Source organism: Ambystoma mexicanum, chromosome 11 (assembly GCF_040938575.1).
Source record: "Ambystoma mexicanum isolate Mex_15411 chromosome 11, UKY_AmexF1_1, whole genome shotgun sequence".
Lineage (NCBI taxonomy): Eukaryota > Metazoa > Chordata > Amphibia > Caudata > Ambystomatidae > Ambystoma > Ambystoma mexicanum.
Genome location: NC_090934.1, coordinates 305,194,843 through 305,210,896, shown reverse-complemented (window position 1 = coordinate 305,210,896; position 16,054 = coordinate 305,194,843). Strand labels below are relative to the sequence as shown.

The window sequence follows — 16,054 nt, the reverse complement described above, 5'->3', positions numbered from 1 at the left end:
AAAGGGAAGAACAGGTGGACAATTGAAAGGCACCTATTCCAGCTGTTATTATCATTGTTATTCTTGTGGGACCGCTGGAGAGGGTGACAGCTAAATAAGGTGGTTGGCCTTAGGCTGTCACAGCTAGCCAGTCAGTCTTTAAATAGTAGGGGTTACCATTCTCTAGTGACCATGGGATTTAGGGATGCATGGTCTAAGGAGAGAACGATCCAATTGAGACGAGAAAGAGAGAGAAAGACGGACAGCCTTTAGTGAGGCCAGCTGTGATATGTGGTGTCATCGTGGGATCGTTCTGACTCCGATACAGAAGTCACCCCTCCCAAGGGAGATGTTGAGGACAGTGCGACTGAGTAAGATTGCCAGAGTTTAAACCAGAGCAACCCCGAGCGCCTCGGGAAGTGATCTGTGTGTAGATAAAGAGGTGATAGTTCCACCCAAGGCAAGGTCCAAGTCAAAACTGGTCTGAATGTAGAAGAACCCAAAGGGACATATGGGAAGATTGCACCCAAATCAGGATTGGCCCATAAACACTCCATGGTTGTGGGATTTGGAGTCATTGATGAGAGCAACAGAGGGGAGGTGAAGGTAGTTCTATTTAACCAGGGAAGCATTGCCTATGTTAGAAAACCCAGCCAGCCTATAGCACAGCTGGTGTGTGAGAAGATCTGCGTCCCAAAGACTGAAGAACTGAGAGTTGTTGATAACACCAAGCGAGGCGCAGCTAGGCTTGGGGAAATGACTGAGGCACAGAGAGAGGACTCCATTCCCCTGGGAGGTCACGCATCAGTGGCTTTTTCCAAAAAGTTAGAGAATGGATCTTTTCCAGGTACAGGCTCATAAGAACTTAGTCTCAGAGGCTGAGAGCGGAACTATGAAGACACCTAATTTCCTCGACAGGAAAGGGTACCTGTGCCAAGAGGGTGTGAATCTAAAGGGGGGCGGATCCAATTATTACCATCTCTTGGTCCCGTAGCAATTCCCAGTTTGGAGTTTGCCCACTTCACCCTGACAGTTGGACACCTGGGCCTAGAGAAGATGTAGAAAAAACATTCTAAGCAGGTTCTAATGGCCCGGTCTGTATGCCCAAGTCAAACAGTTCTGTACAGTCCGCCCCTTCTGCCAGAAAACTTTGCCTAAGGATGTGCCCAGGGCCCCCTCCAACCATTATCGATCCTTGATATCCCTTTTAACAGAATTGGCATGAACATTATGGGGCCCCTAGAGCCCTCCAGAGAAGTGAACAGATATATCGTAGAGACACTGGGTTATGATACCAGGTATCCATAGGCTTTTCTCTTGAGAAGCAACAATACCAAGGCTATTCTCAAAGTACTCATCCCATTCTTTAACCGAGTCGGCTTCCGACCAGACATTCTCTCTGACCAAGCCAGCAGTTTCATGTCTAAGCTGATGGGTGAGATTAACAACCTTATAAAGATTAAGACCATTTTAAGGCTCTCCTTCAAGCTTCCATCTCCATCCTCCTCTTCGTCCTCTCTCACCCCCTGACTGTCTGACTGCCATTCAGAAATGGTGTGCTGCCAATGATCTCTGCCTTAATGCCAGTAAGACTGAGATCCTTTCCATTGGGACCCCAGCTCCCACCTTCCCTCCCTCCCTCTGGCTGCCCTCTATGCGCCCCCTCCCCTAATCCTCCTGTGAGGCAAAACATCTTGGTGTCATCTTTGATTCCCCTCTCTCCTCACATTGCAAACCTTGCCTCACCTTCCCCCAGATACTCAATGTCTCCAGAGGTCTGGTCCTTTCTAGGCTTGACTACTGTAACAACCTCTTGCTTAATCTTCCTTCATCCTCCCTTTGATCCCTTCAACTAATTCAGAATAGGACGGCAAGACTTATTCTTGGCCTCAAGCCCAGGGACTGCATCTCTCCTGCCCTAATTTCTCTCCACTAGCTCCTGATTGCTGCTTGGATCGAATTCAAGACCCTCTGCAGCATCCACAAGGCTTTCTGGGGTCCGAGACCCTGCTACATCCACCTCTCTCTCCCTAAATAGCTCTGTGCTAGACCACGTCGGTCTGCTAGCTACAACTCTGCGAATCCGTCGCTTCTATGAGCAGAGTGTGGCATAGATGTCTCTCCTGTGCAGGCACCTCCCTCTGGAATGGTCTCCCTCCCCTCTCAGGCTTGAGCTGGATCGCCTTGAGTTACAGAAGACCCTCAAGACCTTCCTTTTCTCCTACTCTTTCTCTGTCCCCCTCCCCTGTCAACTCTTTCCTCCTCCTCTATGACTAGCTTCCTGGTTCCCTCCAAGTACTACAGGGTCCCAGGCCCTATTCACCCAGTCCTCCCCCCTTCCCTGTGCTTATCTGCTTTCCATGGCACTTGCCTTTGGCCTCCTCGTAACACCTGCACTTCGCCCCTTCACCTTTCCCTTCCCACCTTAGCACTTTATTTGGCTCAGACCTGCACTTCCCTCCTCCCACATTCCCTTGCACTTCTTGTTCTGCACTTACATGATCCGAATGTCAGAAGGCCTAGTAGGACCTTATTGTATCTTTCTCTCTTGTCCCCCCGCTTTTTTGTCTTGTGGCACCTTGAAACACCACTTGTATAGGCACTTTGCAAATAGCCAATAAATAAAATTAAAATAAAATTAGGTTCCTGAGAATGTTGGTGTACCATTATCAGACAAAGGGCTGGTGGAGAGGTTTAACCAGACACTGAAGAACATCCTGAGAAGGTTGATCACTGAGGATGGACAGAACTGGGATGACTTAATTCCATGTTCTTTCTTTGCGGTATGAAAAATATGCACTTGTTGTCCACAAGATTCTCTCCTTTTGAGCTGGTGGATGGTCAGAACCCAACAGATGTTTTGGATATCATGAGAGAATAGTGGGAAGGGACGGGGAATTGACAGACCAGGGACCAGGGAATACATGGAGAAGGTATGAAGCCTGGTAAAAGATCCTTTTCAGACAGGCATGCTGAGAGAAAGCATACAACAAAGATGCCAAGCTACACAAGATTGGCTGGTACCTAAACAATAAAACAGATTTTTTATGAAAAATAAAACAGTCTGCATGATACTGGCCACAAATTAATCAAGAGTTGGGGGGAGTGTGACTAAATATAGCCATGGCCTGCCTGGACGCTCAAGGCCTATCAGGAACCCTTAGATTTGATACTATATTAATGAGACATTTACAGGGAGTCTGGTGGCGTCTATCGAGTTTCATGTAGTTAATAGTGGCGACCTAGTAACCCACCACACTAAACAAACAAAACAGATTTGCTGCACGGTGTGCACTAGCACAGTGCAAACTTCCTGCAAGCACACACAACATGTACAGCAGAGGAAGCAGCACAGCAAGCACATTTTAGCTTTCCTGTTTCACTAAGTGGGCTTTGCCTGTTACCATTGGTGTCCCTTGCTGGAGAAGGGATTGATTTAGAAACCTTGGGCAATTACTTTTTTAAAGATGTTATTTTGTTATTGGCAGCGCCTATTCTAACATGTACATTAAGTAATTGGAGTTGTGATGGAAGGTTTTTGACTGAAAACTCGCACACAGCTCCAGCTACCTACGGAATTTCTTATTAGGCAATGAAAGCGAGCAATAATAAAACTCCCCTTCTAAAGCTTAGTTTACAGCTATGATATCTGCTAGTTTGATGCACAAAAAAGAAATTACGATTTTGCCCGGATTTTCAAACTTTATTAACACACTGCACAGCAACAATCTGGAAGTTTGTGTGAAAGGATCTGACACATTGAACAAAGTGTGAGCTCCTTGGCACATAATTTAACCCCCCCCCCCCATCATTTCTCGTCTCCCCCTCCGGAGCCTCTGCACTTAACCAAGGGCCTTGCTGGACCTGACTAGTTTTTGTTCCCCCGTCCCCACACCCCTGTATGTACATATGCATTACCTAAATGTTCTTGGAGCCGTTCATTGTCTGTCCTGCACCCGCCTCCCCCGCCCCACCGTTTCTCGCCTCCCCCTCCCAAGCTTGGTCGCAACTATAACACTTCGTGCCCTTACTCTAGGAGAAGTGTCGTCAGGCCTAGTACTCTAGTTTTCTTTATCTGTTTTGATTATTCGGAAGCACTTCGGCTGTGTATAAGCGCTGTATAAATAAACTATAAATAAATAAACAAATATCACTGGGGGTTGGATGCAAACAACAGGGCGTGCCTAAAAGGGACTTGTGCCCAAGGCCCCATGCCGAGACAGCCGGTGCAAAAAAGCGCAGCGCTTCTTGTTTTCCATTTAAAACACTGCTGCCCATATATATCTCTATACATGTGTGTACGCCCCGCAGTACATCGCTTCGTGTGTCTCAGTTGCAGGGCCGGTGCTAGCACTGGTCATTTGTACCAGTTTACCTTTATGCTCACAGAAACAATAGCCCTTTTCATTGGAAGCGCACAGTCAGAACTATTGGCTTTGGCGACGCTTCTTTTTCTGGGCATACACACCGAGAAAGTCCCTTCCCCGAGGCTGTGCGGCAGGGGGCAGCCTTCTCACTGCATCCCTCCGACTCGAGCATCCTTCCTCCCTGATTGGAGGGGGCGGGGCGGGAGCGGCTTCCTGCGGGAGGAGGCTCCAGTCTATGAGAGGGAGGGAGGGGGGCAGGAGCCTGCTTCCAGGCACCGACCGAGCTGCTCACTTCCTCGGGGTCCCACAGAGGCGATTCGTGTACATGGGAATTTAACGGGTTTATCAGGGAACGATCCGGCTCCGTCGCCGACCCGAGTGTATTTTTTTCGTCTTGTTTCCCCTCTGGAGAAATTTGCATCCAGACAACCGCTTCCTTATCACAGAATTACGGCTCCCGTTCGTGCGAGCTGGTGGAAAATCTTCACCCCGCATATCTACAGGACTCCCCCGGGAGACAAAGGAGAAGCAGGGAGAGGACCCCTTGGCCCTGGTGCTGCTGCTACTGGGGGCGCGGCTGGTGTTGCGGTTACCAGTGGGGGGAACCTCGTGCCCGCGGGGGCCTGCCACCATGATGCTGCTGCCGGGGTCTCTGGTGGTGCTGCTGGTCGCCAGCCACGCTGCTCTGGTGAGTGACATCCCTTGTGCCTGTCTACGCTGTATCTTGCTCTATCTAACGATTCATTTCACAACAATAATAATAATAATGTTGAGCTCACGCCCCCGCGATCTCCATGCAGACCTGTTACAGAGTGGGCGTCCGGAATCTGTCTTTACCTATCCCCAAGCATGCGCACTCGCCGGGCTGGGAAGAGGGGCTGCTATATTGGGTTCGGTGGGAAATACGCCCCCACCCAGCGGAGGGTTCATTACCCATCCATGCAACACTGCATCGCACCCATCTTTCCCTTCAGTGCAACACACCTGCATCCTCCTGGCGCTGGCAACACATGCCATCACCTGATGTGCCTTCAGCCCAGGCGAACCCCTCCCCCACAACACACTCCTGAATTCCTAGACATTACTGCACGGGGCTTCCGCTATCTCGCGTATATTGTAGCCAGCCTCTCGCGCCCTCCCCCTTCATCACTAAAGCATCAGGACCCTTATTTCCTCGCCGAACACCAACACCCCGAACTCTAGGGCATCCTCACCCTACCTTCGCCATGCCCACCGAAACCCTCCATCCCACCCCCTTCCCATTCCCCGTGACCACCTCCCACTTTCTTGGTCCTCCTCATATCCATCACTTGCGTGATCTACTCGGCTACATTCACCCACTCACTAGGTCAGGACACTGCAGCCCCCACAAACCTGTAGCTGGCCATGAACCCGTCGCACCTCGAACCCTTATGGCCCTACCCCACTCCAAACACCCTGTCAGACCTCCGACATCTGCCCCTTGCACTGCTGAACTCCCTGGCCACGGCCTCCGATATACATCGTAGCCCCCTCCAGCACATGCCCACGCAGGCTCCCATGCCCCCCCACTCCACCTGCCGCCCCCCTCGCTCTTGCGCTGGATCTACGCGCGGTAGCAATAGAGGGCAATGATGCCCGTCCAGCCCCATCTCAGCTCCATGGAGGCACCTGTGAGTGAGAGGGGCGCACACACCTTTCCGCTCTGAATCTCTGTGCTGCCTGCACTTAGGGTGCCGACCGAAATTATGCGATTGGATGAAGAGGCTGGTATAGGGACCACACTGTCACCCACTCCCCCCACCCACCTACCGCCGCGTTCCCCGTGTATACACCTCTGATAAAGGAGAGATCGTGTTCAGACTGCTTGTAGCTGCTTCATTTCCGGTTTGGATTTGGCAGGCAGCAGCAGTCTCCTTTTTGGGGACTGCCAGCCCCACACCCATCTTCTCATTAGCCGGTTGGATAGGCATTTTAGGGACCCCGCATGCCCGCCTTTCAAATATGTTCGGCTTAGGGTAAATTGGGGGCTGGAGGGGTATTTTCCGCTAATATTGTGATGTTGCATAGTAACCCCCAGGACAGCAGGCGAAGATGTGCTGGATCGCGATACAGGGCTGTCTGAAGATGTGGGGGCTCATTTCAGCAGGACTCTTGAAGGCGCCCACGTGGTGTTTATTTTGTAATCTAGGTTTTTTTTTTTTAAACAGACGCAGCAGGTGGTTAATAGCTGCCGGTTACCGTGGGCCAGCCAGTAAGCAGGGGGCTGACATTAAATGTCCATCTCAAAAGCTATTAATCGCTCTTTGACAGTAGGGTGCCAACTGCAATGTGGTGATGGCCTCAAGGCGCCAGCAAAGGCAGCCTGCAACGTGGGCATGTTAATGTCCCTATATCAAGGAAAATGTGTCACAAGACTGCCAACATTGGGCAGCTTTTAGGACCCCCACCCCAGTGCATCGGAGCCCATTCCAACTGAAAGGCTTGAAAGGCCCCGACCCGTCCCTGTGTAAGAATGACAATCCTGATGCAGGGCCTCTGCTGTATATGGACGGTGCCAGTCTCTCGACTCACACACCTTGTGTGTGAACCAAACCGCACATCTTGCATGTCAACAGTGCAGACCACACATACCACACATACCGCACACCATTTGTGCAACCCACTGGTATCGCCCCCCCCCCCCCCGATTTCTGAATGGTTAATAAGTCCTATGGCGAATCAATCTCGGCCTCTCGTTCTTTTTGGTAGAAGTACAAATTAATACAATGTATCCCCACGTGGTTAGAAAGCACCTCACCAGAACAAAAGAGCACACGTCAAATGATCAATTGCGCCACGTGTACTAGTACAAATGGTAAAGTAATCGGTCTTGCATAGTGCCTTTCTGCCAATGGCACCCTTGCTGGTCTTGGCTCTGTAAGAAAAGCCGTGGAGGGTGTTCATCGGATAGCAAGAAAGGCAGGAGTGCAACAAAACCTAAAGTGTTGATGGGTGCAGGACTAAGGTACCTGTGTGCCGATATGAGCTGGGTATGTGTGACAAATCAACTTCTGTGGCACCAGTGGTCGAGGGATGAATATCGGTTTCTAAACCATCAATCGGCCCCGCACCTCTAGTACACCAGATGGGATCTGAACAGATTGGAAACGCAAGTAAATTTATAAACCTCCTTGTCCAATTTTGGTAACGTGGACGGAACGGCGGGCTTATCTAGGCAAGGTCGTGGATTGTTAGTTGCAACACAGCGAAAATACAGTTAATACCCATTGATGAAAGGGACTGTCCAGTCAAGGTTGTATAAAAAATATCTACTTTATTATTATTATTACAATGGACAGTTCTAGCACACTATAAAATGCAACCCACCCTGTAAAGTAACACAGAGGACAGTTTCACGAAGGAAAGGGATGCACTCTGGATACTGACAGGAGTGTAGTCAGTGAAGCAATCAGTCTTGACTGTTCAAGGTTATTTGGTTTCAGCAGCAAGGGCTCGTAAATGTCACTAGGGGCCTTCAGAGAAGGACCAGGGGGACAGAACCACAATGTACCTGGTGCTTGAGATGATCTTGATGCGCGACACAGTCCCAGGACACTTTGCAGTTCCTGCGACAGAGTTCAAGATGGGAGACAGCTGTGGGTATCAGCAGCCAGGCAGTTCGGCAAGCGAGACTGGATGGACGGGTGCAGGCTGGCCTACATGGCGGCTCGGGGTCAAGAACCTAGGAATCTTGCAGGTCAAACCTAGCAGGGCATACTGTGTGCTGGCTCGGTACCAATTCTGGAGCTGCTGGACGGGTCCTTTGAGTCCGCTATCTCCCTCTGACCCATGGGAGATGTTTAGGGGAGGGATCTGGCTTCCCTCTTGGAAATCGTGGCCTTCCTTCACTGGCGGAAGCTGTAAGGTAGACTGTACCTTCAGCCAGGGTCTAAATGAGTCCTTCTTACTCCTTTCAAAGTCGTCGGGTGATCTGCTAAGTGAGGGGCTCAGCTCTCTTTTAAAGCCAAATGGGCCCCAGTGATTGGCGCAGGCTAATTCTACCTTAATGAACCAATCCTGGGTCCCCATCATTAATCTTCTGTTATGCGTGAGGTCATAACCAGAGTGCTTTGCAACAGGAAAGGTAAGGTGTGACAACATGTATGACTAAGTCCTACCCATCTTCCTGTTTGTTGTGAATCAAAGTGTCTCTTTGGTTAATTGAGCTCTCTGTGACACCTGATCAAAGCGCAGCTCTCCCTTTAAGTTTGTGGCAAGAACAGACTTTGTCTCCCTCAAATCACACACTTCTTCCCTCCTGAAAGGGGTAGCCTTGCATGGGGTTGCCTACTGTGAACAGTTGTCCCAGACACATTGCATATCAAAAAGGTGTTGGAGTTTCCTGCCCTTTATTAGTTCTGTGAACAGGCCTCTTTGCAGACCTGCTTCAATTAACTCTCATCAGTATGCACTGCCACCACACAGAACTTAATAGGCAGGGCAGATCCATAAGGCTGGCCATGGCTAGAGGAAAGTGTTGCCTTTCCACTTCTTGAGAAGCTTTGATGTACCCGTGGCTGTCGCATTCCAGCTGAACATGACAGGCGGACTCTTGACTATGTTTTTTTGTTGTGCGGTGAGCATTGGGAAATGTGTGCGGATTAGTCCCACACATTTCCCGGAGGTTCATCTACCAACATTCCATTTCTTAAATAAAAAAAATAAAAAACAGCCCAGGCGAGTGCACACTCCCTGTGCGGATGGTCTAATTCCTCACAGTATGGGCGGGCACAGTTTAGCTGTAGGGGCATTCCTCGGGCTGTGAAAGCATTGATTGAGAAGGTGGTGGTTGATAGGATGTGGGTAGGATAGGATAGGAGTCTATTAAGTACACTGCACATGGTGTGTCGTCTGAAGGGTGTGGGTGGAGTGTACGGTTGTAAGATTATATCTTTTTTTAAATTAAAATTCCTGGGGCTGGAGACTAGCTAGAGTTTACCGTGCTTCAGCTGCTGGGGACAGGTTTCCTGGACGTGGGGCAGGGGCGGGGAACTTTATCTGGCCTCCATATAAACATTAGTATCTGACAGTACCAAAAAACCTTTTTTTTTAAACTTAAAGAATATACAGCCTTGGCTGCTATTCCACAAGATAAATGATTCCAGACACAAGCTACACGCAGCAGGCACTTGCTCTTTTTTCTAATGTACTACTTCCTCTTTTAAAGGCTGCCTGTTAAACACAGCACTTCCTTTTGTAGTGGAGGCATACAGCATCTACGCACGAAAGCTATACCACATGCTTCTTAAGAATGCAGTTAGTACAAACCGAGGCCTTGTCTTCTAGTATTATAGTGAAAGATGGTCTTCTCGTAAGCGAACTATAGCTGTCCCTAATCTAACCAAAAAAAGTTGCTCTTGGACTTCATGCTGGACCTGCTCGCCAATAGTTACTTTTGTGCATGAATGTTGTCATGCTTTCCGGTGTTACGTACCTACCTCAGTAGTATATGGCCTACAGAAAAACGGTGTCAGTCCACTCCAAAGGCCTATCTTTGAGCTAAAGCCAATGTTTTTGACCCTGAAATCCAATATCGCCCTCTTTGTGGAAGGTGATACTGGTTCACCCCGTTGCACTTTTCTATGGACTGTTGGGGCTCCATGTTTGGTAATGTCAACCAGCCGATTGCTCTCCATCTGGAAATCATAGTAAAAAGTGGAGACATACAGGCACAGATCATGTCCTCACGGAAGAGGGGCAAACTTTAAAATGCCAGACTGTACATTTAATACACGTCATCCTGTAGGGTGAAGTTGTGTTGCCCAATAGAACAGAAGACACCTCGTACAACAGTCTTGACCTTCAATTGAATACTTGGCCGCAGATCAGATCAGGGCAGTTGAGCATAATTTCCCTCCTCTCCTGGTCCTCTTAAAATTGAAGTGACGTTATGGATTGCGTAAATTGGGTTCATGGATTGGGTATGTTTGGGTCCTGGATCTCCTGCTGTTAACAAGTGATAGGATCACGTATCTGCATGGATCTACTGGGCCTTGTTGAGGGAGGCATGGCGCGAGACACTCAACGAAGCTCCCATTCCAGAACTGATTTCACCATCGCTATTTAGCCAGCATTTCCTTGTCTAAGATTGGCTATGGCAGGGTGACCTGTCAGTTCAGATTTAATATCTCTGATCCCCAGGGCTCACATTAATTACACTCAAACTCTCTATCAAATTGTTGGCAGACTGAGTGCAATTCTGCATGGCCAAATGAACAGGCTGCGGCTCAGATCTAATGTACCAACCGCAGTAAAGTGGCAGCCTCCAGCTCTTTGATTGGGACTTGGACAGTGGTGGAAAATTTGGAAACCTTTTCCTTGAGGTTGATGTGCGCTGGGGCCTTGACTAAGCTGGAGACCTTCTCCTTGAGGTTGGGGGTGGGTGAGATGGCCCTGTGCATCTCAATGGGACTAAACCCCAAAAGGTAAAATTGCTGCTGCAGCTTCCATTTAAATAGAACGTCTCTAGTTGTCTTGAGTGAACAATTTGTTAACAATTAAATGTATTCCCTCAAATTCTCTGATGTAGAACTGACTTGAGCAGAAGGTGTGATAATTGAATTCCTGCATCAGTGTAAATGGATTTCTCATCAGTCTTAAGAGCTTAGTGGTCAAGGCGTTAGGTCTGATGCACGCTTACAATTGGATTCAGGATTAAAGGCAAAAAGCAACTCCCAAGACTGTCAAGATCCCAGAGCGCTCTGGATCCAGACTTTAAAAAATGTATTTAATATTGCAACTAATTGTCTGCTTGCTGATTCAAACCAAGTTTTATATAATTTTTTTTTTTTTTTTACCGGATATGTGAGATTTGCTATATATATATATATATATATATATATATATATATATATATATATATATATATATATATATATATATATATATATATATATTTTTCAAATTGTCACAGCAGGGTGTATATTGTTCCTCCCTAGTTCGAAAAACTGAAAGCGCCGACCTGCCGTCCCAGGGTCGTAATTTGCACCGGATCTCAGTGGGACGAGACTTCGTTCGTGGTGCCATCATAGCAACATGTTGCATGCTGAAGCTACAATTCATAATCAAATACTCTGATGAAAAGAAATATTGCAGCAATTAAATAAAAGAATGGAAATTGATGACATTTGTTATTGATCCACAGCTCGTGGACACCCCTTGTCTTTTTGCTCTTTTGATCATCACAATCTAGTGTCAGGGTTGTGTCTTTCTCCTCTGCACCTCACTACTCTGCTTAACCTTCGAAAAAGTGTTTTATATACACATTGGTGTGCAGCTGTGTCTATTTTGGTTTTCTATTTATTGTTATTGAACCAAGCCAACAATTTGCGCTTGGATATTCACACTTAATAGTGCTAAAGCTTGCCTCATTCTGGCAAACCTATTTCATTTTACTATGTTGGGGTTAAAAACAATTCTGAAAAGGGAGGGGTGTACCATCCCAAGTGGGTGTGCTTTTATTTTTTTCCCCCAGCCTTTTTTTTTTTTTAATTTTTTTTTTAAATTTTACTTTTTTTTCTATGTTTAGGGGTGATGCTTACATTCCAAAAAGCCTCTAGTCATGGAGCTGCTGGTGCCATGTTTCTGAAAGCTGGGCTCCCTGTATGAGGTAATGGAGCAGATGCGTTATGAAAGAGACCACATCAGCCAATCGGGAGCCCACTCTTCTATTGGCTGGAGCTGCTTTGAGGCCTACCAGCCCTCACTTTGCCCCAGTAAGCACTGGCTTTTTGGGTGCTTGTGTCCAGACAGTTGTATCGGTCCACGGAATGTGGTCTGCGTTCACATGCCCATGATGGCTGGATTCTCCTAAACTTTGGTGTTCTAAAGGGCTCAAATTGTACAAGCAGGCACCACTGTTACTTTAAAAAATAAGTTACTTAGTATTCAAAACCAGTTATTTGGTTTACTCCAAAATTCTGAAATCGGAACGAACTGCGGATCCCTCTTTTTTGCATTATCTCACGCTCACGTATATCTGGAAGGGCCACACTACCCAGACAAGAGCCTTCTTTCTCTGGTTGCTGCCTAGACAATATAGAATCCACGGTTTAAGGTGTTCTCACCAAAGACAATAGTGCTTCATTTGGCCGTGGCGGGCTCGACTGGCCTATAGGGTAATGCTCGGACCTAAAAAACACAAAATGCTACTGTGGGCTTTTTTTTTGGGTCAAAGTGGGCCACTTTTTTTGGCCCATGTGGGTCTGGTTAATAAGTTATTTCCCATGCGGCTAGTAGTTTGGACCAGTGTTATTGAGTAAATATTCTTTAAAATGCACAAAAGTTAGCACCACGTTTTATCAAAAAATCTCTCCCCTGGTTACTAAGCAGTCTGTCACAAAAGGAATACATTGCCATTTGCAACTGTGGCCCACTTTTTCACTGGTGCCCGAGACAATTCTATGCCCCAGTCCCACCCTGGCTGTGATGATGGACCTCGTGTCCGAAATGCATCGGCTCCTGATTCTGCCACTCTAGTAATGGTGAAGACCTAGCATCAGTAAGGATGTCACTGAAAAAATGAAAAACAAGGTTTTCAGATTCATCATAACTGTTTTTCAGTGTGTTTTTGATGTATGCTAGATGGCACAAATACAGCTTCTCGCCTCTGCTTATCAAAAGCTACTTAATAACTACACTGCATTGTTGTAGCAGCAGGGCTCTATAGCGGTCGCCCCAATTACCAGAAGAGGGACACTCTCGCCCTATCAAAAACACCCCACCGCAAGAACGGAAGACTCTGCCATGGGGCAACGTTCACTGTCTTTTAACAAAACTACCAGGATCACACTAGAAGAATATAGTTCTCCAGGGCTCTCGTCTTCTGAGCATGTCATCCGGTTTTATCCATGTGTGATGTCACATAACCAAGCTTCGTCCCAGAAATCTCACAGGCATTTACATTGGTCAGTTTAGGCGAACTAGGTATGTCCTATAGGGGTTAATTCTACTATTGGCTAACCATATCTGGTGGCTCCTCAAGGGACCACATCTATAATGTCGCAGGGAGACCATTGGCTCTTGCAACATATATCTTCATATGAAAGGTGACTCTGGATTAGGTACAGTGGGTCCTCCCAGCCCTGGGACCATGGACGTTTACCAGGCCGAGCGTACTTTCTCAAGGCAATGAGAATGAACATGGAGGGGCTGTGTGTTCCCTAATGTTGCCACCTTATCACCCAAGCCTGGGAGAGGGCATTCAGTTGGCAGTTTGTGAGCAACACTTGCTTCTTTCCACCTCTGATTTGGTGGGAATAGCTTCTCTCCATCCACCTCGATTGAATGGGCATTGTCTTGTACTGCTAGATCATGTGTGTTGACACAACGAAATGGAGCTCTCGTGTCTGTGATTATGAGGATTTAAGTCTGAATTTCTTGAAGGTGGCTTATCGTCTTGGTAACCAGGAACTTTCTGTCTACATTAGTCCTTGGCTAGGTGCAGCGTTTCTGCTTGTCTCTGGCAACAGTGATCATACCAACCCTTCCGTGTATTTGAAGCCAGTCTCCCCTTCCTCACTCACTGCAGTGGGCCTAGAGCTTCCATATTTGTCCTTCTGGCTTTTCCATGTTCGTGGCGGTCTAGCATATGCAAGCTTGGTAAAAGTATATTTTGGCGTCTTGCGGTTCAGCTTTGGCGAAGAATGTGACTATATATAGCGACTTGTATGTGTGTCTGCCTTCTACCTGCGTGAGTCATAAGCATGTATTTTGTGTCTATAAGCAGTAAGCTAATGCATGTTTGTGTAGCTTTGTGAATGTATGGCTATGTACTTCATGTCTAAGTATGGCTACGTCGTGATGTCAGTGATGACTTTGTTGATTTCTTGATTTGCGGTCAGCCGACTTGTTCAATTGATGTTATCTCCATCTCCTCCAGATCATCGACTGGGAATGGCCTGAATGGCTGAGTGAGTAACGTTTCTCACATCAGCGATACATTGACAATGGAGTTGAAGGGCCTAAGAGTGAGGTGCATCTGTCATGTCTCGGTCTTTGGGATGAGAGTCGTGTGGGGGTCACGAGGGCCATACTTGGACCTCCGTCTTCAATATGGAGAAGGCTATTCGCTTTCCGTAACAGTTTTTGGCGAGTTGGCTTTCTTGCCCTTCCTCACCTAACAGATGTGGTGCTAGAGAGATGGTAAACTTTTATCCTTGTTGATTTGCACCTGTGCACACCCAGTCGTATCCATGTCACGGGCAACTCTCTTGTGTTTTTGCACCCACGCTTCGGGAAATTCCTTTACACTTACACATGCATGTAGCTGTATAGTGTAAATGGATCCCAAGTATGAATTTCTCCAATGAAGACCAGAGTTATGCTGTGGCCTTATTTTCGATGTTAATTTTAAGGCCTACCTTAAGGATCCGGATTACAGCACAACGAGAAAACCTCCTTCTGCAGCAGCGTAACACCCGAGGCTGTCGGAGGATTCTGACTACTGCCCAGTGGTTATAACCCTAGTGTCAAGGTCAGGTTAGGGAGACCTGTGAGTATATCCAGTTGTAGCCCATTGACGGTCAGTGGGTGGGGTGGATTGGAGCACCTCTCCCGTATCACATTTTAGGCCCACATGGCACACACTTTCTGCAGGTGGACGGACACCCGATCCTCCAGCTACTTGCAAGTTTTCGCCACATTTTTTATTTATTTATTTTTCAGTTTATGCTATGGCCAGGAAGTCATGGTTTACGTTATTTAAGGGAAAACAGCTTCTATTGTAGCAGTGAGTAAAAATCCACTACTACTAGTCCCAGAATGCAAAGAAAAAGGACTGAATTGGCATCCCCCAAATGGCATGAGTGCTTAGATGTATGTAGCCTGTTGCCATGATGTGCTTGTATTAATTGGATAGGGGGGATGAGAGAATTGGGGGTGCAGTGTAAAAATGGTGGCAAGGGTGGCAGCCTGACCCCCGGTGGAGGGAACGTTGGTGATGTTGGCATCGTTTGAGAAACCCCAAGTTCAAATGTTTCGGCCCTTGTAATGTGGATTCAGACATAGTACTTGTGCTGTGCTTTCCCAGCAATTCTCCCATCTCCGTGTTGGCATCCTGGGTCAGGAAGCTTCTCATGCTCGACATCCAGGCGCAAAGGCTAGAGGTCATGAGAATGCCCGTGCCAATGACGCACTTTCCTGGGAGGCTGGCACTCGGTTCACAAATGGGTTCCGGGTAAACTCCTTTTTATTTATCAAAACGGTTCAACGCCTAGTCCGGCCCCTTCCCTCAAACTATCGCCTATGTCCTGCCATCGAACGTCACAATTGCGTTGGTACCTGATTACCCCCAAACCCTTTCGCCTTTCTCACTAGAATGCCCCATCCTGGGACCCCATAATGATTACCCCACTGTCTGCTTTCAAGCCCACCCTCTTGACCCGCTTTCTGCTACTGTATGACTGCCGGTGCGGCGGGCTGCACAGCAGTTGCCACACTCTGTTGCAGATGGCAACTTGATGACGTCATTGGCATTTTAAGTATACACTGTGGTGTCTGGTACTTTTTCACAGCCCGCATACTCCCACCCGAGGTCCCGGGTTATGTGGCCGCCATTTGGTTACATTCTTATGCACTGTTGACGGATAATGTTACATTGACATACCTGACGCTAAAACAAGGCGATGTACAGGCAACATAAGCGCGACGTCTGCCACAGGGTACTGTGAGGGAGGGAAACGTCGGCA

At 47.7% G+C, this 16,054-nt stretch overlaps 1 protein-coding gene across 1 annotated transcript in view; it reads left to right on the top strand.

Moving 5' to 3' along the window:
* Window positions 1-4,575: 4,575 nt before the first annotated feature.
* SDC3 (syndecan 3) overlaps window positions 4,576-16,054 on the top strand; it is a 677,421-nt gene continuing 665,942 nt past the window's right edge. The window contains exon 1 of the mRNA XM_069623022.1: window positions 4,576-5,034. Within this exon, the coding sequence (XP_069479123.1) occupies window positions 4,978-5,034 (57 nt within the window). The 5' untranslated portion in view covers window positions 4,576-4,977. The remainder of the gene's footprint in view (window positions 5,035-16,054) is intronic.